General features: G+C 46.0%; 1 protein-coding gene and 1 long non-coding RNA gene across 3 annotated transcripts; both read right to left on the bottom strand.

Moving 5' to 3' along the window:
• Positions 1–12,851: 12,851 nt before the first annotated feature.
• On the bottom strand, positions 12,852–13,276 carry LOC119142069. The gene is made up of 2 exons (XR_005102144.1): positions 13,177–13,276; positions 12,852–13,078 (listed from the first exon to the last, which is right to left on the bottom strand). It is a non-coding gene; the product is annotated as an uncharacterized LOC119142069 (long non-coding RNA).
• A 637-nt stretch (positions 13,277–13,913) lies between these two features.
• Positions 13,914–23,283, bottom strand: LOC119142068 (golgin subfamily A member 2-like). 2 transcript variants are annotated; one of them, XM_037374778.1, is made up of 9 exons: positions 22,855–23,249; positions 21,700–21,822; positions 21,238–21,318; positions 17,267–17,305; positions 16,694–16,756; positions 16,358–16,451; positions 15,594–15,700; positions 14,986–15,044; positions 13,916–14,736 (listed from the first exon to the last, which is right to left on the bottom strand). In XM_037374778.1, exons 1-9 carry the CDS (start codon positions 23,173–23,175, stop codon positions 14,553–14,555), a joined length of 1,071 nt encoding a protein of 356 aa, XP_037230675.1. In that variant the 5' UTR covers positions 23,176–23,249; the 3' UTR covers positions 13,916–14,552. The 2 variants fall into 2 exon arrangements, with proteins under 2 accessions (XP_037230676.1, XP_037230675.1); XM_037374779.1 differs by lacking the exon at positions 21,238–21,318 and having other exon boundaries at positions 13,914–14,736; positions 22,855–23,283.
• Between the last annotated feature and the right edge of the window lie 268 nt (positions 23,284–23,551).

The following is a 23,551-nucleotide window of genomic DNA, read 5'->3' as shown; positions in this document are numbered from 1 at the left end:
TAAATAGAACCTTATCTGAGGGCAAAGGTAGCATTTTCAATCTCACAGCAACTCTATCAACCATGACGATGCAGTACTTCAGGCTTCTGGTGGAGGATTTCACAGTTAATACAAAAATACAGAAGTTTAGTAAAAGCTTTTAAACAAATTTCTTTACCAGATTAGAAAGCACATTTATTGTACCTTGGGTAACGTCCCTGTACATGAGACTCTATGGCATTGATCTACCAAAATTGCATGAATGACAGTGCCTGGTGTCCCCCTAAAAACCAAAACCAACCCACCCACCCCTTGCCCCCAAAGTAACAGCTCACATTCTACTTCACATTGAAGAACATCTGGACAGATGCAAACATTTCTAGATGTGGCTTTCTGTTTACTGGTATTCACCTTTTTGTTTCTCACATAATCACTTGACCGCTTGCCATTAGAAGGGCAGCTTTTACTTACAGGCACCCCGCTGTGGAATCATGGACTTAACATTTATTTCCTGGGTATATGACATAAAGGAAATGGGACACTCCGGAGAAACCGTAGGAATAGCCGAACACTATAATAGAATATAATAGGAGAAAGCAATGGTGCATGCTTTACATCCTGCCATCCTCCCACAAATCAGTTGCTCTGCATGGCTTTTTTTCTACCCTGATAATCTGCAATAAATACTCCAAAGGGAGATTAGAGGTTGGCTGTTTATCTCCTTGTAAGCACATTTCTCGATGCTGTGTCCCTATATGATAATCTTAAACATTTCTACTAGTTCTTCTGTGAGAAGCAAAGATTTTTTGTTGGTTTTGCTATGAAATAAGATACAACAAAGGCCATCTGTGAAATACACAGCACAATTGTATTAATTCATTAATACACTTCTCACTTCCTTGAGTAGCTCTCTCTCTTTGCAGTCTCTCACTGAGCTCCTTATTTAATCTCCTAAGTAAGTGACCTAATTGTTGGCTTGAAGTCAAGAGGAGCTGATGGCTGCTCACTACTTTGGAAAACAGGTGTCTTTTTCCACGATCCTATGTGCAGACAGCCATCTAAATACAGATGACAGAACTTACAGATTTTGAAAAACACTCTTTTTAACATTTAAACGTGTGCCAACTTGAGTGTTCTAAGTGCAGCCATTTGGTTGAAAATCGTCCTCCTGAGCCTCTGCAGGGCAAAGCAAGAGCAGAGGGTAAAAAGGCAACAGATAACGACAGGATTTTATCTGAGCGATTTAGAACTTCTTTGTCTCTGCTAATTTCAGGAGCTGGAAAATTAAGTAAGTCATCAAAATCTTGTGCTTTTTCTCCCCCTTGCTTTTGACCTCAGAACATAATTGCCTCTTGTCATGCCTGCAGGGCATGGGCTTGTAGTTATCACTGTGTGCTTAATCAAATGCTGAAATAGCCTTTAAATTACATGTCTTCTTGGCAGCTAGAGACTTGCTGAGCTCTGTTACATTTAGAGCCATGATGGCAGTAGAGGTACTTTTAAAAGAAAAGTGTGGGATGATGGTATTAAATAGGTTTTATATGCAATTTTCCCAGCAACATCATGTTCTGGCTCAGAATTTTGAGAGTGAAATTTCTGTGCATATTTAAGGGCAGTGAAACAAAAGCTGGAAATGTAGAGATAATTATTTTCACAAGCTCTGCAAATGATTTGGTCTGCCCAGGTAAAAATCGGACTGACTGTTCCCAAAGGCAAATACAACATGCTGGCAGAAAAGTTTTCCCGCTAATTTGGAGGAATGCTTCTGTGTTTGTAATTCCCCAGTACATAATATTCATACAGTTCACCTTCAGTCGGGGGTGGGGGTGGCGGGAAATATCAGAAAGCAATAATGAAAAAATCCTTTACCCCCTCTTATTCTGAAGCCTACTCAGGTATGGGTATGAGCTGAAATCCCTTACAGTTCTTGAGTCAACAGGCCTTACGTGACTGTCACTCCCTAAAGAGAAGCAACACGTTTAAGTGATTTTCTAAATCAGGGCCCTGCTTTTCGCTATTAAGATATAAAGTCTCATTAATGCATTCATTTGCAGCATGCTGTATCGGGCCTGGCTGAGCCCCACAGCAGCCTTCCCAGCGCTGTGCTTGTGTTGGTAGCTGGAAAGGTGGTGATAACACACTGGTGTTTCGGCTGCTGCTGAGCAGCGCTCACACAGCATCAAGGCTGGCTCTCCAACCTCCCCACCACCAGTAGGCTGGGGGTGGGCAAGATCTTGGGAGGGGACGCAGCCAGGACAGCTGACCCAAAGTGACCAAAGGGATATCCCACACCATATGATACCTGCTCAGATATAAAAGCTAAGAGAAAGGAGGAGGAAGGGGGAGTATTTGTTATTTACAGTGTTTGCCTTCCTGAGCAACCGCTACGCGTACCGAAGCCCTGCTTCCCGGGAGGTGGCTGAACATCACCTGCTGATGGGAAGTAGAGAATATTATCTTTTGGTTTCCTTACCTTCCATACACATAACTTTTGCTGTTGCTTCCACTGAACTGCAGTTACCTTGACCCACAATTTTTTTCATCTTATTTTCTCCCCCCTATTCTGCTGAGGAGTGATAGAGCAGCTTGGTGGGCACCTGGCGTCCAGCCAAGGTCAACCCACCACACGTGCAAGCACAGCTCAGTGCTTCTTCTCTGTCTCCCTTTTCCTTAATCAAGTTATACCTGGCCTCTGATCTCGTCATTATTAGTAGCAAACAAAAACTCAGGTTAAAGATCGTGAGAACAGACATTTGTCCAATGCACACTACTCCCATTCCCCAGTATTTTCACTGCTCACAAATATCAATCCAGTACCGAACAGCTTAAAATCCTCATTGGTCCAAAGTTCTCTGCAAACTTGGGATTGGTATACGAGTATGGAAATACTATTCTCTCCCACCCAATTTTCTCTACATACGCTGACAACAAATTAAACAGGATACAACACTGTGTCTTTTCTAGGGAACAGTTTTCTTCTACTCTCAGCCTGCAGAAGGGTTAAAGGTGCATCCTACAGACAGTGGCTAGTGCCAAGGCATTGCAGCAAATATTTGGAACAGTTCACATCCAGCTCCCCTGGGGAAGAAATGAAGACTGAAGGCAGCCAGCGTGGCCAAACGGCTGGAGCCATCAGCAATGCAAAGGTGGAGCTCGACAGTGCTACTCTCCACTCCTGCCTCTCCCTCTGTGACTCAGATGATTGCTTTCTCAGTGATAAAAATGGGGATATTATCTGATCTCCTCCATTAGGGACTCCAAAATCTGCTAGAGAAAGGAAAAAGAGAACTAGATATAATCCTCCGAGAGACGAGTGTGGCCTCAGCCTGGGTTGCCTCAGCCTGGGTTTCCCCATGAGAATCAAATACCCACATCCCCCCCAGGCTACCTTGGATTCCTATTTTATAGAAGATATTAAAAAAAAAACCACCAACCCTGTGACTTTCCTTCAGGGACCTCCACCAGCAGTGATTCCCCTTACCCAATAAACACCCACCTACGAACAGACTTCACAAACTGCAAGAGCATCCTTCTACATGGTGGGATGGAGTATACCAAAAAGACAGAAGAGAAACACATGCTGTGCAACACCCCCGCCATGGCAACAAAAGAAAAGCTAAAAACACTCTCACACACTTCCATGTGCATTTTAGGTGGAGGCTGAGGTCAACTATCTTATGGTTCCATAAACTGCTCAATATACCTCCATCATAACACTCAAGTGACGCTTGCTAGGGATTTGCTCTCAGGTTATGTGACTGAAAATACAATAGATGTTTGTCACCATGTTTACATCTGACACCCTCCTCCACAATGAAGAGGAGACACAGGAGAAGGGTGTAGTAAACATAGAGAGAGTTTTCTATAGGGGTTGCCAAACCTACACACAGAAAACATTTTCCAAGGCAATACAGCCGAGGATGCAAACAGGAGCACAATGAAAAGCCTAGCCAAGTCCCAAACAGCACGTCTTTGAAGCGAGCCTCAGCCCCTAGGTACCAGCCTTCTGGAAAATACCTTTTATTTCCATGGAAGATCTCTTCCTTCCACGTTTCTAGACACCCTAGAGGGTGATGCAGAAACAACTCTCCCTTTCTAGCACCCACTGGATGTCCAAGAAGCCCAGGAACAGCAGCCAGAGAACTAAGCACCAGACAGCTACATCCTTGGGCACTTCTGCTGCTCATACTTCGTACCACTGATATTCCTCATCTTCTTCCTATGCCCAGTTAGTAAATGCCCTTCTTCTCTCCCCTCACTCTTCCAAAACCCAGATCAAAGTATGGAGAAGCTATTCTCATTAGTAAAAATATTAGATTCTCTTAAACTCCCTAAGTATTACATTAGCTCTTCCTATAGGTGAAAAGAGAAAATAAATCCACAAATAATGGGCAAAGAGGACTGGTGGAAGATCACCAGAAAGAGGGGAGAACAGTGAATTCGATGCACTTGCACCTAAGGATGGGCATTCACAAGGGAAACGGGTCTTTGTGAGGCCTTATGAGGAAAGGACATGAAGTGATAAAAGAGCAAGACCACAGAAACTAGATGGGAACTACGAATGGAGGAGTCTGACAGTAGGAAGTGACTGAGGACATGTAAAGAGAGAGAGGCAAGGTGGCAGACTGCCTCAGGGAGACGTGGCATTGAACCGAACCAGACCTGCAGGAGAAAGCAGTGCAACAGCAGTACTGCAGTTTCTTTCTGGTTCTCCACTCCCAACTTTTGGGACTCACCGGCCGTTGCCTCATCAGTGAGTGCTGAGAATTGCAACTAATGTTTCTTTTGACAAGCTCTCCTCTTCACAAATATCCCACTTACAGCAGTAAATGCCTCTGCTGCTAATATTTACACCATTACAGCATACTGCAAGGCAAGGCATCACCGAGGGCCAGCCTCCATGCTGCTAAAGAGGCAGCGGTTCAGGGTAAGCTGACATACCAGGTCCACTGTTGTTGAAGAGAAAGTAGGTCCTGCTTCTCACCCAGCCAAGCCCTCCTATCTCCAGCCATGGTTCAGCTGCTGGACCTGCACTCAGTTCTGATGCTCACTGCATCCCTTCATGAAGAATGTCAACTTAGCAGTCCACCAAGAAACTAAACTGGGGGTGGGGGTGGGGTGGGGGAGGCAGAGGAGAGAGAAAGAGAGATTCTGCTGGACCGGTAGAGTTGAATCAGCTCAGAACAGGTTTGCTAAGGTCATAGAAAGGAAGGAAAAGATTTTTAGGTGGCAGGAAAGGAAACTGCATTTAAGTGCTTTCCAAAAACACAGGGCCAACCTACCTTCAAATCAGAGGTCAGAAGTACAATCCCAGCCTGACCTGAACGTCACTTAAATGATTTTAATTGAAGCAGAAGCAATCAGTTGAGAACAACAGACAAATGAAACGCTGTCTCCAACAGAAAGGTTGAATGCAAGTACATTAATATTTAGGCTCCATCATGGGAAAAAGCTATTCCCAAGTATCTTTTCCTTTGCAGTGTACCACCTCATTTGTAATGAAAGGCACGCACAAGAAGATACTTGGATATGACTGCTCTTTAAATTCACAGGCTTCCTTCATGTGAATTAACTTTCCAGTGTAGAAAAATGGTGCACAGATACAGAAAGAGTCCATGGTTAAAGCCCTGTACTGCAGTGCATAAGATGTATAACCAACCGTTATGCTAAACTTGCCCTCCAGCCTAACAGTGGCGTCACTTAAAATATCAGGGTTTCAGATACTGGTCCATAACACTGAGATGCTCATGTTCTCGATAAAGGAAGCTTTAGGTGCTGTGCCAGGTGGACCAGTCCTTTTTACAAATTCACACTGCAAATCAGACTGGGGCCTTCAATATGGAAAACCACACCATTTATTACCTACCGCACTCAAAGTTATTGCTGTTACAATAGATACTTAACTGTTTCCCAAACAAAAGAACAAAAACCAATTAACCCCCCCCAAAAGACCCAAAAAACCAGTGAACTCTAACAAACAACCTTGAAATCTCAAATATAATGCAGCACAAATTGTGGTGAGGCCAGCAGAATCTGAGTAACAACAAAACTCACCCCATTTTTAAACTACTCTACTGTAGCTTTTTATTTTAGCCATTAGTAAGATTAATTTTATGATCACCGGTAAAAAAACTTTTATAAACCACCATAGTAGGTATCATCATAGAGGCAGCTAGATAAACGAGTATCAAGGGGTTAGCCTAAGATAAACTAAGGAAAAAGAATCTGTTTACCATTTTCAGATTTCATATTAAATCATAAGTTCATTTGATATTGCACTTTAGTATCATTTCCATCTAAAACAATAACTTAAATTCTTAGCCTTGCTAAAATAATGCTGATCTGGAATAACTTTTCTGTTACCAGCAGAGATTTTTTAGGTATCTAATCAAAATGGGCTTCATTAGGATTAGTGGTGTCCCCAGATGGACACTGCCCAAACGCTGAGGACATGCTTCTCTCCATCATTTGTATCGCTGTAAACTGGGAAGCATCAACCGTGAGCTACAGGAAGCAGGACAAGGATAAGCTGGCGGAGACTGAAACCCAAATGCATCCTCAAAAGTTAGAGATTGTCTGCCATGGAGGCTGGCTGAATGCCATAGAGGCCAGGCTGACATCTATCTCCCCACAGGAGAAAAAAAAATATGGGGAAACCAAAAAAGCAAACAATGACACAAACAAAACAAAACCCAAAACAAACCACCAAAACAAAAATACCCCCAAACCCCTCCAAAGTCGGGAAGAGATACAGTTCACTTAGCAGGTTCGGAAATTAGAAATTATTTTATGGCTGACCCAAATCGGACAAGTTGGATGTATTTGGAGTTTTGCTAAGGAGCATAGTGACTACAAATAATAGATTCCTACTGAGTAACCCCTCCTCAAAGTTAGAATTTCAGTTCCCTGGAGAGCCTAGGAAGGAGAACATGAAAGCTCTTGTAGAAGTATTTGCATTGTTAAAGAAATTATGAACAGCAGAGTGAGGATTACTTTGTGCTGTTTATGGACTTGTTTGCCAGAGTAGTAAATCTGTTTTTAAGTTTGTGTTGTCTGGAAAGGAGAAGTGTGTGAAACCTGAAGAACTGTCCAGAGAAAAAAGATAGGCAGGCAAAAGAAAAGACTTTCTCCCTAAGTATTACAGCCTGTCATTCAAATAACTGTATAAAAATCTAGGGCGTCACATATTTGTTATTTAAACCACTTGCTTTACATCATCAAATGCCAAGAATTTAGAGTTAATTTTTCAAGAAATTACCCCGACCTTGAAGACTAGCCATCTCCAGCAAGTAGTATGGCTAAACTGTAGATCTTTGAAAAAATAATTGTGATTTTTCTTGGTGTTTTTGACATCACAGCTCCTTTGAGTCTCTGCCATAAACAGCAACTGCCCATGACACATACATATATATATCATTTATATATATACACATATATATATATACATATATATATACACACATACTTCTATAAAAGCATGATATATATTAAACAGTCAAAATGGAAAGTGTAGTATTCTACATGACAAGATGAAATTTGGGGTCCCCTACTCAGGCAGGACCTGCTCAGCACAACTTAAGGTCACTTATTTTTAGAAACCAGTGGGTGCTTATCAGCAAGATCTGTGAGTAAACTACAAAGAGAATCCACCCTTCAGCTTCTGGGCAAGGATTTCCATAGCATGTCACTTAGGAGCTCCATCTCTGAAACAGTGGCATGAGATCTAAGACCCTTTTTGCTGATATGCTGACAAGAATTACAAGTCGGCTGTGGCAAGCCATTCTTTGCAGCCCCCTGAATCATGACTCTCCCAAAAGCCTTTGGCGTAATTCCCCTCTGACCTCAAAAAATTAAGGATTTCACCTCAAATATGCTAGCAGCTAAGAAGAGCTTTTCAGAAGCATATGCAGTCATCTGAACAGTGGCCAACTTTATCTACACTCCCCACCCCACCGCCCACCCCCCATGTCTTAAAAATAAAAAATAATAGGAGATTTAAATCTGGAGAATGACCTGCAGCACGTACACTTGCTCCAGGTGGAAACATATTCCAAGTAGAAGCAGGTTTTCAGGGAAGTCACATGCCTGCAGATACACATTCTCCTCAGTGGAAATATAGCAAAACATTAAAACTAATGAACTAAATTAACTCCACAACATGGTCCACTTACTGGGATACACAACTAAAATCCTGAGTGATAAAGTTTCCTATTGTACTTACCTGCTCACAGCAAACACTGCGGTTAATTGTTTTTCCACCTAATGCAGCCTGTGTAAACATTGCTTCAGAAACAGTGTGTATGCAGATATGCCTGTATCTATAATACACATACACACACAATACTTCCCTTCTCAAGGTGAGCCACAAAAAATTCTGAAATAATGGTCACCTGTCGGCTCCCAGAAATGCTCTGAACAGATTCACTGTTCCCAGAAGAGTCAGGTGAACAGCTCTGCAAAATAGCTGCAAACTCCTGGGCTTCACACTAGGGAGGTGATGCTTATCCTGCAGCACCACCAGGACTGCCATCCCTAACCCAGCTTGCTTGGGGCTTGGCAGCCTGACCAAACTCGCCTGATTACATTTTTGTCTGCAATAAATGCTCTGAATCCTGCCCTCCACACCCCACAATTTCAGTTTAAAGTAACCAGGGTACACCAGAATATGTTTCCACTTACTTTCCACTCCAGCCTTCAAAAGTGGTTAACAATAGCCTAAAAAAACATTTTAAAAAGCAGTAATAACACATACGGATATCCACAGAGGCATTGCACCCAGTAAGAAAACAACCCAGTACCAGTTAAAAGGTAACACTGTTTTATGGAAGTCCCTACGGCACTGGATATCATGATTTATTACTTGTCTTGTGGGAAAGCATAGGGCTCCATCACAGACACCCAATGAACCAAAAGAGTGTCAGGCCCACAAAGGACGCTTTAAAAAGAAGAGGAAATACATGCAGATTAGAGACAGGAACTACGGTAACACAGAAAAGGACAGCCATGCAGCACGGTTAACAAACAGATGCAGATACTATACTTGAGGGCATAATGCTCACCAGGTCAATGAAAATACGGTTTAGGAAAAAAAAGCAAAATCTAACTTACTTCAGGAAAAATAAAATCACCTGCAAACAGCTATGATGGGTGGAATACTCCCCCAACCCCCACCCTTTTTTTTTTTTTAAACACAATCACTAATCTTGTTTCAACTTTTCTTCCTCTGAGAGACAGATGAAAGAAGTAAATCTTTTGCAGATCTCTCTGGCAAAAACCACCAGGATCTAATTGCCCAACAAAACCAGAGAGAGATAGCAGGTCTAAAGGCATGTGTTTAGCGCCTTGGTGGCAAATTCTGACTCCTCTTCCGCAGAGTGTGGGCTGATTCTACTAACGGTGCTAAACCAGGGGAGGCTGTAAATCCCCCCGACAGCGCGGCTCTTCTCAACACACCGCCAGCGATGGCGATTCCCTCCACACCTCCTCTGCCCCCAAAGCTCCTGTCACTGATTGCAGCGACCCTCACAGCACAGGACCGAGCGTGGGAACAGGACAACTCGGACAATGATTCCATTGACACCGATAAACCTTTGGACCCAGGTCCTATAGACCCGGAAGAGGAGCTAGACCTTTTTCCTCCTCCCCCTGATGCACTGGCTGTATGTTCGGGGAGGGTGAAAGGGGGTCTGCGGGATCGGTGGCAGCAATGCAGGCGGGAAGCGCTTAAGCGAGGGCATTTGGGAGGCGCCATGGCACGTTCACGATTTTGTCAGCCAAATCAACCTGCAGAGTGGCAGCCTGTGCAATACGAGGCTGTTAAAGGGTTAAGCAAAGCCGTGCGGGAAGGGGGGATTCATAGTACTTTTGCAAATAGGTGTCTGCATGCGTGTAGCGGTACATAGCTATGTAACTGCGTGAATGAGCTCTGCCCTGAGCCTGGTGGTACGTGCAGCTGCGGTTTGTGTCCGGGCTCAGAGATGTCAATACGGGCTTCTCTGTTACGGTCAAGTGTCTCTGGCTGCATTAAAAAACAAAACCAAACCAAACCAAAAAAACACAGTGACTTTAATAAGACTGCAACCTGATCGAATTCCAAGAAATGTGAGATAAGATGAACTTCTGAATTTTGTTCATAAGCTGTAATGGAGTGCTACCTATATATGAATGCTAGAACATAGCTCTATTTCAGTGTGACCAGAATTTAGCATGCAACTGCATCAGCATATTGACAGAATACCTTTTGAGTTATTTCTTTTTTTTCATAACCTCTAAACTGGGAACAGCTCAAGGTGAAAAGAGACTGTTCAAATCCTCAGCTGTTGCCTCAGAAGGAATAACGTGTTCTTTGTGTACAGGTGAATTTAACACAGCTGAACATTTGTTTTGGGTTAGAAGTATCTGTCACACCTTCATCCCCACCACCACAACCTTTAAGGCCGGTGGGAAAAGCATTCTGTACTCTGTTGCAGCGGGGAAACTTCAGTTGAGCTGCAGTAGTTTGCGTACTTAACTGCAGCTCCTTTGGTGGAAATGAAGTTGTCGTAGAAGTTAGACTTTAACTTGAGTAACATACCCTTTGATACCTTGTAAGCGAGAAAGATTGTGTCCTGACAGCATGCTCTTTCCCACGCTTGTGCCTAGAGTTGTACTTGAAATCAGGTTGCGTGTTAAGTTTAAACCTAATCACACAGATATCTCAAAGTCCACAAAGATACATCACTGCTTAGGGGATTCTTGCAGTATAGCAGGTGCAAAACCCGTTCCAAAGTAACGATCCAGTGAAGCGTTTTCTTTCAGGAACACCATTTTCCCACTTCTCATAGATTATACACCATACAACATAATATCTCTCCATCAAGTCTCTTGTGGCTAAACTGCATTCTGCAAATTTGTGTTAGAAATAGATGCTTGCATTTTCACCTGCCGAAGTTCCCTAAGCTAAAGGATTGTGACCTAGGCATTGCTACGAAGCTCAAAGATCGTGACAACAGCGATGGAGAAGAGTGATTTAACACGTAGTTGATTTATGGTTCATACAGGACTATATCACACTACAAAACCGGTATGAATTCAGAGTTGTGGATGTACTGCATGTTCAGGTAATAGTTTCTCTACAATTTTATTTTTTTTTTAAAAAAGGTGCCTAAGCTATAAATACCGTATACTATTATCTTTCCCTATTTTTTAAGCATTTTTTTATTTCCCTGTTTGTGTATAGTTTTATCTATCTATCTCTATATAAACAACCAACACAAAGCAACCAGAACATTTTGAGAAACTTTTATAGTTAACTTCTGCATTTAATTCCAGTAACAATCTAGAGGTGTCCATTCAGCTGTTTGCTTAGTTCCAAGTCTTCACTGTATGCTTTCAGGTTCTTTGAAAAGCAGCAGTAACAGTCGAGCAGTTATTTAAAGTGAAACTTTGCCCTACACAATTTCCACTTCCATGCCTTAGAATGGAGGCACAGCGGAACACTCGCCCAAGGGCAAGATTTCAAGAGCTCTTAAGTAGGTTTTATCTTTTCATTTTAGGAGAGAAAATGTTTCTTAACAGCTTACATATAGAATTTACAAGTTAAACACAATTTCTCATGCTCAGGATTAGAAGTTCCTGAAAAATATTTTCATAACACTTCCATAGCTTATTGCACGTTCTTCTAAATAATCATAAACCTGTATGTTGACCTCTGTATGAAATGCACCGATAACAAGTTTAACATTTTGTGAACCCGACTGAAATGTACGAACGTACACATAAAAGAAGGCTAAAATCGGTAATTAAGTAGTGAGAAAGAAAACAAAAGAAAAAGAGATGACAACTCCGTAACATGGTAAAGCAACCTTTTACAAAATAAAAACCAACAAAGAAACAAAACCAAAAACCACAAACAGGGGTGAATTGTAGAGAACAGAGACAGTGGGTTGTTTCGACATCGATAATGTGCAGCTGAGAACCTGCAGCAAAGAGTCACATAACTTTGAGGGAGCACGAGAAGAAACCAGCATGAGACAGAAAGAAAGGAGGGATGTGATCTCACCTGTAGAAGGCAAGTGAACAGCAGAGAGTGGCCTGTCGCAGCACTCTCCAAAGGAGCCAGCTGCAGCCAGGTCTTTTACCATCACACTCTCCATGGCAGTCCCTCTGCTGCCTTCTAGTCTCGCCTCATCCAGGGCACGCTCACCCTCTCTGCTTCTTCCTCGGCTGCCCAACCGCTTCACAGAACCAGCCACAGCTGCACCTTGTCTACACCAGCCAACCCACCGCCCCTGAAGCCAGCCCACAGCTGTACATTGTCAGTGCTGATTAACCCAGCTTCGTTCCTCTGCAGTAGCCTACAGTGCACAGCGCTAAGGAATGTGTTGTACGAACCTTCCGGGCTGTTCCGCGTCGATTCACAGTCAGTTACAAAAATTGAAGGACATGTCACAGGGCTTACGGCAGGAACTTTTGGGAGATTGGTTGCGGAATCTTTTCAAGTCTCGGGGAACCACCAGACGGTTGCAGGAGTTTACAACACGCGGAGGAATATTGCTATTGGTAATTGTAGTTATATTGACCATTATTCCCTGTATGCCGAACTGTGTAAGACCTATGATTCAAAAGTAGTTTAACCTCTAATGTTGTTTCTGTTCAAAATAAAGACGGGGGAAGTGTAGAGAGCTTTATGGCCAGTGCTGGAGGCCACGATGCCTGTGAAGGGCCTTGAAGGCTAAAGAAGAGAGAAAGTACGATAAGGTTGGCTGAACGCCTGGAAGGAAGACGGGGTATGAAGCAAGGCCAGAGCGGATGCGCGATGCCACATCTCGGCGGCTGGCTGAGAACATGAAACCCACAGAGATAAGAAGGAAGAGAGAAAAAAAGGCAAGAAGTTCAGTGCATTTGCAGCTTAGTAATTAACCAATTATATGTAGCCAAGACGTGTGTGAACAGTATTGATTAACCAATGATAATTTAGAATGGGGCGCGGGAACAGCAAACGAGGATATTATAAGCGTGGGTTCTGGACTAATAAAAGGTCTTCTGGTCGAACTCAGGAGTCCACGTCATCGTCTCCTCAGGCCATGTGCTCCGCCTCCTCGTCTGCCATTGCATGGACCTGCAAGGCCACACCATGAAAGTTAAAACAACGTTCATGGTGCATTCACTCCTGCCTGTGTTTGTCTAGAGCAGCTGTGACGCTGCCCCTGGTGTTACCTGCTCAGAGAACTGCTGCACCTACTGCTGCCACATTCTCTGCACCTCCTTCAGTTTCTCTGCATACTGATCTCTTTCTGAACTGGAGCTCGAAAACTGACCCTGAGAGCTGTTCAAAACAAAATAAAACACAAAGAAAATCGTATTGGCTAAATAAATTTGGCAGTGACCGCTTCAGGGATAAAGCCTGAAGAAACCAGTGTTAACGCAAAGCTCAGGCTGCATTCTTCTGCCACACAAGTTTCTTTACAGACATGAAGATCTGGATGTCATTCCGTACAAGCCCTGAGCAACCCAGGTTTCCAGGCCTGCCTTCTCCTCCAGTGCCACCTGCAACTGCTGCTTTGCATCCAGACTCCCTGCCTGATTTGACAACTGCCAAGAAAAATCAAAAAGTCATGGCAAAATGTTAACACGCCACTTCTGCATAGCCTTTCCCCTGATAGCAACCTGCCACATGATCCATGTTGCAACCTTAAAGTGCTCCAACTCACGGTGATGTTCAATGAAAAAAAAAAAAAGAGGAGGGGGGAAGGAGATTAAAATCAAAAAGCTTAGATTTTAGCCCTGTAAAACAGGCTGAGCTAGACAGCTCCTCCCTACCAATTTTATATTTACGACTTGTTTGATTAAAACCTATTTTCTTAATCTAAAAATCTGGCTCAGAAACTTTGTGCACTTCCAGAGTCTGTATTACACAGCCAGACCAGTAGCTGTGATTTAAAAGTTGTCAAACACGTCAGGAATTTAAAGCCAGTGTCTGGAGCATGTCAGTTGGCACACAGTACTTTTCCCAGAAGAGGAGCAGCTGCCTTTATTTCAAGGGTAACTTAAGCCACTGACTGGGGAGGAAAAAAACCCCAAAACCAACAATAAACAAAAGAGCAGTTTCTTCCCTCACAGGCTCAGGTTCACACCGGCTTGCTCTCTGAACTGCTAGCAGCTGGCTTCCTGAATTCCCTTCCTAACTGGCTGCTTCTCTTAACTTTCCCCAGCTGACCTTCGAGTTACCATTGTCCAATTCACCTTCTGCAAGGGTGGGTACAAACACCACCCCTATTCAACTGGCTTCTCAGTGAGACCACGAGACAGCTGCGTAACCAAAATGCCAAACAGATACAAAGCAGGAAAAGTCTTTGTATTGTCACGCGCTGTATGTTCAGTCACCCTCTCATATTGTACAACATTCTTTTCGCAGACCAGCGTCACAACAGCTTTCAGTCTACTGCTCCAGCTCCTTCAAACAGACCTTCTGTTCCTCAGAGGCCTCGCTGAAGGCCTGTGACCAAGAGGATGCCTTGATGAGGTTTTGTGCCTTCCTTTCCGAACAAGGGTTAAGCCTTGCCCCCACTCTCAGAAGCAAAGTCTTACAACGGTCAGTGTGATCTACCCTCACAGCCTGGAAGCAGTATGGGCACCTGGTGGATCCTCTGTTTAGCCATTTCCCGCTTGTTCTGCAAATATTCCAATTGCAGCTCCTTAACTTTGCTTTTCTTATCCAGGTAGAGAAGCTTCTGTGACAGCTGTGAATTCTTCTGCTTCATTTCCTCACTGCTTTTGCTGAAACAAACCAAAATTAAAGCAGCATCACTGTATGTACTATGGGTCTGGGCAAGTACATGTCATAAATTTACAATCCAGCTAGTCGTAACAGTTAGAATCACAGAAACATCACATCCAGTCACTTTTTTTAAGCTGAATATCCAACCTCCCAAGTCACCACCTGTGGTGCATGCCCCTTGTGATGTTTTGTGGCTCTACCGGGAAGAGCAGTGTTACTCTGCAGTAACAAGCAGCAAATGGACTTACCTTTGTTTGTACAGCTCCTGTTTCAGGTCTTCTAGCTCCTTCATTAACTCTTCGTTACGCTGCAGAAAAAAAGAAACGACTGATTCAGCTGCAGACTTCAGCAAAATATTTCACCTTTAGCACATCAGCTGAAGTGGAAAGCATCAGAACTTTGGCAAAACCCTTCAGGACAGGTTGCTTAGAACCTCCTGAATTTGCCAGGAATAAATCTGCTCAGCCTTTTCAAACGCGATGCTACTAACTGAACATGAGGTCATTTCTGCAGACTTCTGGATGAATATCAATACTGAAGTGTCTGCCTGATGGAGACCCTCCTGAGACAAGGTCTCGGTGGCGCTTCTGTTGCGTGTGGAGCTGGCAAGACTAATGAAGTGAGGTGCCGGATCTGAAGACAGCAACTGGACCATATGATTAGTGGTCACAGAAACCTGAATGAAGTTTGCCTTGACCATGGAGAACACAGGGCTTTACAAGGTTAATTAACAATTCAGAATGTTAATTTCTGCCTCTTCTCCGAGCAGGGAGTACAGAATGCAAACTTAGTGTACTGACAAGCAAATAGCCAAAGGCAGAGCTGCTGGTGAAGCATAAGCAGAGGTGACTCTTACCTTCTCTGCCTGTTTCTGCTGCAGAGAGACGGAGGCCAAAGTACGTTCCAGCTCCACTACCCTCTGGTGAGATGAACGTAAACGAGCAGCAAGGCTCTCGGCTTCTCCTGAACAAGTCAGAACAGAGTGAGTTGAGGCTGGACCACAAAGAGCTTTTTGGAACTGCTAAACAGCACTTTCTGCTTTGTCTACAAGCTCTTAAGGCAGCACAGAGCTTTGCAAGTCAGTAGACCTGGTTCCGCCCCTGGCTCTACAGGTGGCTCACTAGCAGCTCTGGGCAGTAAAGCTCTCTGTAACTACCATCCTCACTTTGAGGGAGATGACGAAACTGCCGCTGCAGAATAGGCAATATGTTGGTTGGGATCTTTCTTTCTAATAGAAGAAGTCGCTCAAACTTGGTGCAGAATGAAGGGCTCGGGTAAAACCTACCTTCACGTGATAGCTGTGTGGGAGGGAGGGTGGCGAAAAGGGAACTAAGTTTTAAAAGGATCAGAAGAAAGTCAGAAAGGAACAGCCTGGGGTAGTCACCGGGGCTGAACAGGGCTGACAAGGCTTTAGCGATGCACAAAAGAACCTCAACTGCCATGGGATCAACATGCTCCCACTTGGGGGCAGCTCTGGCGACAGAGGCAGCGATGGTGCCAAGTATTGCCCACCGAGGAGTCGGCCACTGCTGTGAGCTGGCTGCCAGCAACTGTCATGCCTCTGGCTTGAAATTCACACTTTGACCAACAGCTTGAGCTGGAGTGCCCACAGTCAATTACCTGATTTCTCCCCTGCAGCTTCTCGAGTATGTGCAAGGGCCGCCTGCAACTCAGACTTCTCAGAAGCTAGAATTCCAATAGTCTGGATACAAACCTTTGGGAAAGGAAAATCGGCTCAGCACGAAACTTCTTTGCTTGTAATTGCAACATCACTGTTGCCACAAAAGGCTAACTCAGTAAAGGGAAAGAGCTCGTGCAGTTAAGCACAGTCGGGCTGACTCCCAGTTTTCCTGAAGGAACGCGCTCGCGGCTTCCCGAGTAAAGACTATGAATGGTCAGTAATCCAGAGAACAGCAGAAGGCAGGTGGTGTTACTGTAATGGAGGCTCTGCCTTACCCGTAGCTGTTCCCTCAGCGCGGCTTGCTCTTCAGAAAATTTCTTTTCCAACTCCTTCTTTTCCTGTATAAAGAAATGATGCCTATTTAGCACAAAAACATAGATGGGTAACCCTTGTTTTGTGTCAAACTAAAAAAGCAGTGATACATTGGTAGGACTTGCAGCATCGAAACGACAGCAGCCTTTTTAAAGACATACTTCAGCCTTGCGTTATTTGAACGCCTTCACTATTTATCCATCCTAGATTGGCAGTAACAGCATAGCACAATCGCTGCTAGCATAAAAACGGTAGTGCTTGGAAGCAAGCTACTGGCAAGGACTTGTATTCTCCTGCCTCCACCACACTCCTCTAATACTTGAGTATTTAAACGTTCGCTTGTGTCAAAATAAGAACGCTACCTGCCAGGCAGGCCTAACTCATGAAGTCAAATCATTCAACCCTACGCTACAAATGAAACTGAATCTAACATAAGACAAGACCACACGTGCCTGGGCCACAGCCCACTATACTCTCTGCGCCGCCAAGGAAGAGATACTATTTTTCTGCCTATCCAAAAAGAGGACACACTTTACCTTCTCCAGCTGATCCACTGCCTCCTGGCTCTGCTCTTTCTGTGGAAGAAAAGTGATGCACCAGTATCAAGAGAAAATACTCTCATACATCTGAAACACATTTTCACTTCAACAAAGTAGGATACATGCCCAATTCACGCAAACAGAATTTCCACTTTCTGTACCCCTTTCTGTAGAGGACTAGGAAGTTCATCTTAGCTATTAAAAATACGAGATCTGGAGCTGCCCTCACTAATGTACTTCATATGCCAGGCATCTTTTTCATCGCTCAGTAGATTGCCACAGTTGTTCTCCAACACCGCTGCTGAAACCCCTCCATGTCTACATCTGAGCATCTACCAACTTCAGTTAAACTCGCACCCCCACATCTGTGCAACTGATGGCAGTAATCCTGGTGTATTGGGATGATCGCCAGAAATGCTGGGTTTTTTTAAAAAACACCACCAATAATAAAAAAAAAAAAAACAACCAACCAATAACCCCAAAGAAAAACGTAGTCTTTTCCTTGACCTGAGACCTCAGACCTTTCTTCCACTGAAGAGCTGGCCTTAAGTCACGCAGAGCCGCACTTGTGTTGGCAGACTTCTGCGGGAGGTGGTATGGGAGGGCTGAAGCCAGATACAAAGAGAAGGGGTAATTCTGTCCTAGCCCATTTCCATCTTAGCGGTGAAGTATTTGGAGATTTGTTGTCCGTAGGTAATGCACCTTTAGATAGGAGGTGAAGGAGACAAAGGTGGCAGCTGCCTACCCAGGCCGCCACACAACTGTGCTGCTGTGTTTGCTATTTGCTTGTTGTCTCCCTGACAGCTTCTTCACAGATGCCTCGTAACTAACTACATAAGCAGGGCTTTTTTGCCTTCCCAAAGAATGAGCATTGTCCAAGCTCTTTCTTTACTACTGCTGCTACTACTTCAATGCATTTTGAAAGGTGACTACAGATGGAAGAGCGATGAGTGAGAGGTTTTGATTCTAGCAATGCCCATGCACAACATAACCAGCAAAAGCAAAGGCAAGACCACAAATGCAGCAAAGGCCCTACACAGCTGCAGGCCAGCGTAAAAGCAGGCACACAAGGAGAATCTTGGGTGGGCAATGCACTATGCCAAGTTCCTCTGCAGCCCAGCTAAAACACAAAAAGAAACAGAATGGAACAAAAATAACCCAAAGCCCAAAGGAAAACAACAAGGGGGGGTCACGGGGTACACCGGGAAATGCTGAACTTTGCAAAAAGTGTACTTTTACAGAGGAACACAATGGGGAAAAGCATTTCACACAAGAAAGGCTCTTGTCAGACTGAAACAAGTCCACTTGGCTGCATTTCTTGCAGCGTTTAAAGCTGAAGGCTGAAAAGCTGCAGCGGGAATCCATGCAGGCCACAGGACAAAGCAGTTCACTCATCGCGCCAAGAGAAGCTGAGGATATGATCAGAAACCAGCCCCAGACCCTCTCAGGCCTACTGCTCCCACTCTGCCGATATCGTTAGACCAGCAGCACCACCTGCAGAAACAGGTTTTCACACTGCTGCCAGCACCAGAGTTGTGTGTTTCAAGGATTCGGACAGGCGCAGAAATAGCTGTTTTATCAGGATGCTTATCATCCAGGGAAAGCCTGATGAGATCAGCAGAGCACACTTAAATGGAAACAACAAAACTCCGTTTCTTGTTCCTCAGTTGAGCCAATACATTCACCAGCGGCCTTAGACTTTGAGCCCCTTAACAGGTTTTCCGTGCAGCTCATTTTGTTCCCTACAGAGTGCCGTGTAAGCAGCCTTCCTTGTGGCACTAGGAGGGAACCCATAACTTTGCAGACACCCAAAGAGCTTGGAGGAGCAGCGAGGACCATGTCAGACTGGTTGGTTGGGTTGTTTCTTACCAGTTCCTCTATCTGTGTAACGAACTGCTTGTTCGTTAAGATTGCTGGAATCCAGGGCTACTGCCAGCTCCCGGTAACGTGTCTGATGGGCACATGCAGACAGGAGAAAAAGGAAGGAGCAGAAGAGGAGGAGGGGAGGAAAAAAAGCAGGAATTAAAGAGGACAGAAAAATAAATCCTATCGAACTGTGATAATCAGATTCTCCAAACAAAACAAAAATCTACCGTTTCAACAAAAGCAGCTGAGACATCAACACATTTCATCCATTCTGCCAAGGCTTCATTTTGACCCAACAGTGACTCAGAAATAAGAACGGCAGCTGCACGGAAGCCAGATTATCCCCAGTCCCCAAACTGGAAACACCTCCGATACCTGCCCCCCAGTGTTGATCACAACTACCCGATGATAGCACAAGACAACACTAGACAGCAGTGAACGAGAACTGTGCATTCAATTAGGTCTCGCTAACACTGCCGAAAGCAGAGTCCCAGTAAGTTATCAACAGTAGCAAATAAGAAAGGGGGCGGGGGGGGACGGGGACACTGAGAACAACCTCCTTCCGTTTCCTTAATATTTGTGGAAGAAACAGCACTTTCTCCATTCACATATGATGTAGACTACAAGCAAAGCAGTCAAGTCAGCCAGTTTTATCCCCCACGGAAACAAGTTACTACTAAGGAAGAACTGACTATCACAATAATACTCCTTATAGCGCCTTTCACTCCAAAGTACCACACAGAGAAAACATCCTTTTCTGGGTAAGGAGAGATGCAGACTCCCTCTGCGACAAGCTAATGTCAATGATGCAGGTTGATTTCCCATTCTTTCCCACTAAAGCAAGAATACATCTTTCCATGCATACATGCTGTCCATTCATCCCACTCAGCTTTTCTTCCCACTGCTGAATGTTTACGTTCTAAACCAGGATTTTTTGCTTCTCAATGCTTAAATATCATATTGTTCAGTAGGATGACTGCAGACACCGCTGAGATCCAGGAGTGTTTTCTTGAGCTGACTGCTTAAAGCTCCACATCAAATATCAAGAGAATTAATAGGACAAAAGGAATACAAAGGCAAATCAGAGTGAACTCCATTCCATCTTGCAGGTTTCACTGCATCTAACTGGTACCCCTGGTGATTACTATAGTTACGTTTATTGATAAGAGACGCACGGATATGTAGTAAACAGGAGTTACTTTATGACAACTGAACTGAAACAATGGTAGGAAAATAAGCTACCAAAATGATGCAAGTGGAACGAAAATCAGAGCTTTGCCACAGCAACAGCGGAAGACAACTCTGGGCTACCAAATTTGACTTCCCTGAGCTTCTATCACAATTTGATCAAGCCTTCCGTTTAAATAAACTGCCTGAAAAGAATTGGTTTAAAAAGGCTGGGGTTTTATGTTTGTGCCTGAACACGTTTCTATTGCTTATCGGCATAGTTCCTGCCCTTTCCTCTTCAGAAGCCTGGCAACGTGAAGACGCTAAAGCCTGTAAACGCTTGACTCAAAGGATCCGACTTCCTGCCTAAACCTATTTAAACCCAGCACTGGAACTTGCCAGACTGTACATCCCCTGCGCAAGTTTCATCGCCTGTTGTAAAACGGGTTGGCAGGAGTAACTAGACAGCTTCCTCAGGGCAGCTGCTTGCCTGGAGATCAGCAGAGTCATGCCCTTCAGAAGCAAGGCCCTAGGGAATACAGCAACGACACGCACAGCGGGAGAAATACAGACTAAGAAAACACTGCCTCTCCCTACTGCACTTGCCCTCAGCAGCTCAGTTAGTTTATCGCCTCACCCCACACTCCTCCTTTTCCTCAAAGCTCAGCTGTCTCGCGGAAGAGGTTTTGACAAGGTTCACTTTTTCACACGTTCAGTTCAACACAAACCAGAAGGGCGCAAGCACTTTACGAGCAATGGCAACGCATGGTATCAACTAGCTCCATGATAATAAAAACAGCAACAAAACTCAAGCAACTGACAGGGGCTATGTCAGGACAAGGCTCCACCCAAGAAATCGAGGCCAGCGTAAACAGAACCTGAAGCATGCAGTAGGGAGAGCGAGTCACTGCGAGGGACACAGAGCACTGCCTCACCTTCCTCCTGTCCAATGAGGGTATGGCTACCCCATTGGAGCGCTTCAGGTCCGACACCGGCACCTTCAGAATGTTCTGAATCTGAAGGAGGTGAAAGAAAAGGGGGAACGGCTCAGAAAAGGACAGAGAGAAAGTGTCGATCGGAGGGAGCCAAAGAAACCGGCATCCTCCGGCTGGCCAGGAGCACGCAGCTCAAAGCAGCAGCTCTGGGCACACCCAGGGCTGCGTGACAGCACCGCATGATCAGACACGGCTTTGGCACGTACCCTGAGCTCTAGTGTGCACCTTCCAGCAGCGGTAGCTGCTAACTATTGTGGCACGCTTCGCGTGCTGGCGATACAGGCAGCTGCGCCAGTCATCCATTACACCCGCATAACCATTTCCCGGCTCTAGTCACGTTGTTCAGAAAACCAAAGAACAAGGAGGTAGCAAATGAGCTGGGACAAAGACCGAGGCACTCACGTTCTCTGGAGGCTGCTGGTCATCGCCCAGGGGAGTCTCAGGTCGACCGTCTCCTTTAGTTTTGTGGTTTTCCTTACTTCCAGCAGCTGCTCCAGGGCTCTTCTTCTGCTGATACTCCTTCAGCTGTGAAAAATAATAATAATCTGAAATCCAAACAGAACATGCCTTCTGTGAGAATGATGTCAACCCCCCAGGCCCAACTCCACTGGGTAAAAAGACCAAGTGTAAGGACAAGAGAAACGCTCTTCAATGAGTTTGTCGCCCGGGGGGGAGGGAAGAAAAATAAAAATCAAAACACGTCCAAAAAAAAGGCTAAAGTAAGATCTAATGTGATGAGTTTACGACAAGAGACTCAGAGCTGCAAATGTTCAACTTTTGTACACAGCTAAGAGTTGCTGGGAAACGACTTGATACTCCATCCTGCAACTACAAGGAGATGAAAAGAAGTATCTCGGGGTGGGGTTTTTTTAGGGTTCTAACTAAGAGCATTGAGGAAAAATGAGTAAAGGGCAATGAAATCTGAATGTTAAGTGAAACATCAACACCTGACAGTAAGGTCTCCCACTCTGTGAAAGACTTTGAGAAGGAACATTACAGTCCTTACAGACAAATGCCATGTTAATACAAGCAGCGTAGTCACTGTGAACTAAGGGGAGAAGCAACCTACAACGGATTTTTCAATCGCACCCGCTTCACCCCGGAGAAGCTAGTCGGATAAGCCGTTCGCTTGAACTCGGCTGGGTCTTCCGAGCCGAATCGTTTGTGCTCCAGCAGGGTGAAGCCCCCAAGCAAGCGAGCCCCAGGCAGTTCGGTCAACTGCCCGTTTCCCCAGCCCGCAGCCCGCCCTCCGCCCCCCCGCCGGGCCGGGCCGGGCCGCGCCTCGGCCTCCAGGTGGGGAAAGAAGGCCCCGTTATTGGCAGAACTCCAAAATGGAAGCCCGAACCGCTCCAGGACACTTTCCCCTCCCCAGGACTTTCACATACGCCGCCGCCGCGGCCGGGGAGAAAACCAAGGGCGGGGAACTAAGTAAAATGACACCAACCCCCCCCCAAAAAGGGTGTGGGGGAGGCCAGGGGGAGGGAAAATCGCCAAACCGAACCCGGGGGACCCACGGCACCGCCGGCCCGGCCCGCCCCGGCCCCCGCCGCCCCTCACCTTCTCCTTGCCCGCCGCCAGCCAGCTCTGCCCGCTGCCGCCCGCCACGGCCGCCCCGCGCCTGCGCCGCCTTGGCTTCGCCCACCGCCGGCGGCAGCAGCCAGGGCCCGCCCAGCCTGCGCTGCCGCCCTGGAGGCCCGGCCCATCGCCGTGCCGCGACGTGCTCGGCCCACCGCCGGGCTCCGCTTCATGGCCGGGCTCCACCGGCTCGGCCACGTCGCCGGGCTGCGGCCCATGTCCGTGCCCCGCCGGGCCCGGCAACTCTGCTTTTGCCTCCTTCTCCTCAGGAGCAGGTGCCACCTTGCAGTGCCTGCTCCCCATGTTGGAGCCCGCACCGCCCGCTGCTCGGGTGACAGCCCGCACCGCCCGCTGCTCGGGTGACAGCCCGCACCGCCCGCTGCTCGGGTGACAGCCCGCACTGCCCGCTGCTCGGGTGACACCTGGCTGCCCGGCGTGCCCCACCCAGAGCTCACCTGCAGCTTCCCGGAGACGTTTGTTCCCCGGCGCTGACGGCACAGTGGGCCCTGTCGCTGGGAGACTCCACTTCCCAGCGTGCCCCGCGGCGCGCCCGCGCCTGCCGCTCCCGGCCGGCCCCGCGCGCACCCGGCCGGCCCGGCGGGAGGCGGCAGCCCTGGCCGAGCGGGTCCCGCCGAGCGCGGGTCGCAGCGCGCCCGCCCCGCCGCGGCCCGGGCCCGGC

This window comes from Falco rusticolus, unplaced genomic scaffold, assembly GCF_015220075.1.
Source record: "Falco rusticolus isolate bFalRus1 unplaced genomic scaffold, bFalRus1.pri scaffold_204_arrow_ctg1, whole genome shotgun sequence".
NCBI classification, from domain to species: domain Eukaryota; kingdom Metazoa; phylum Chordata; class Aves; order Falconiformes; family Falconidae; genus Falco; species Falco rusticolus.
This window is presented reverse-complemented; position numbering and strand designations above follow the sequence as displayed.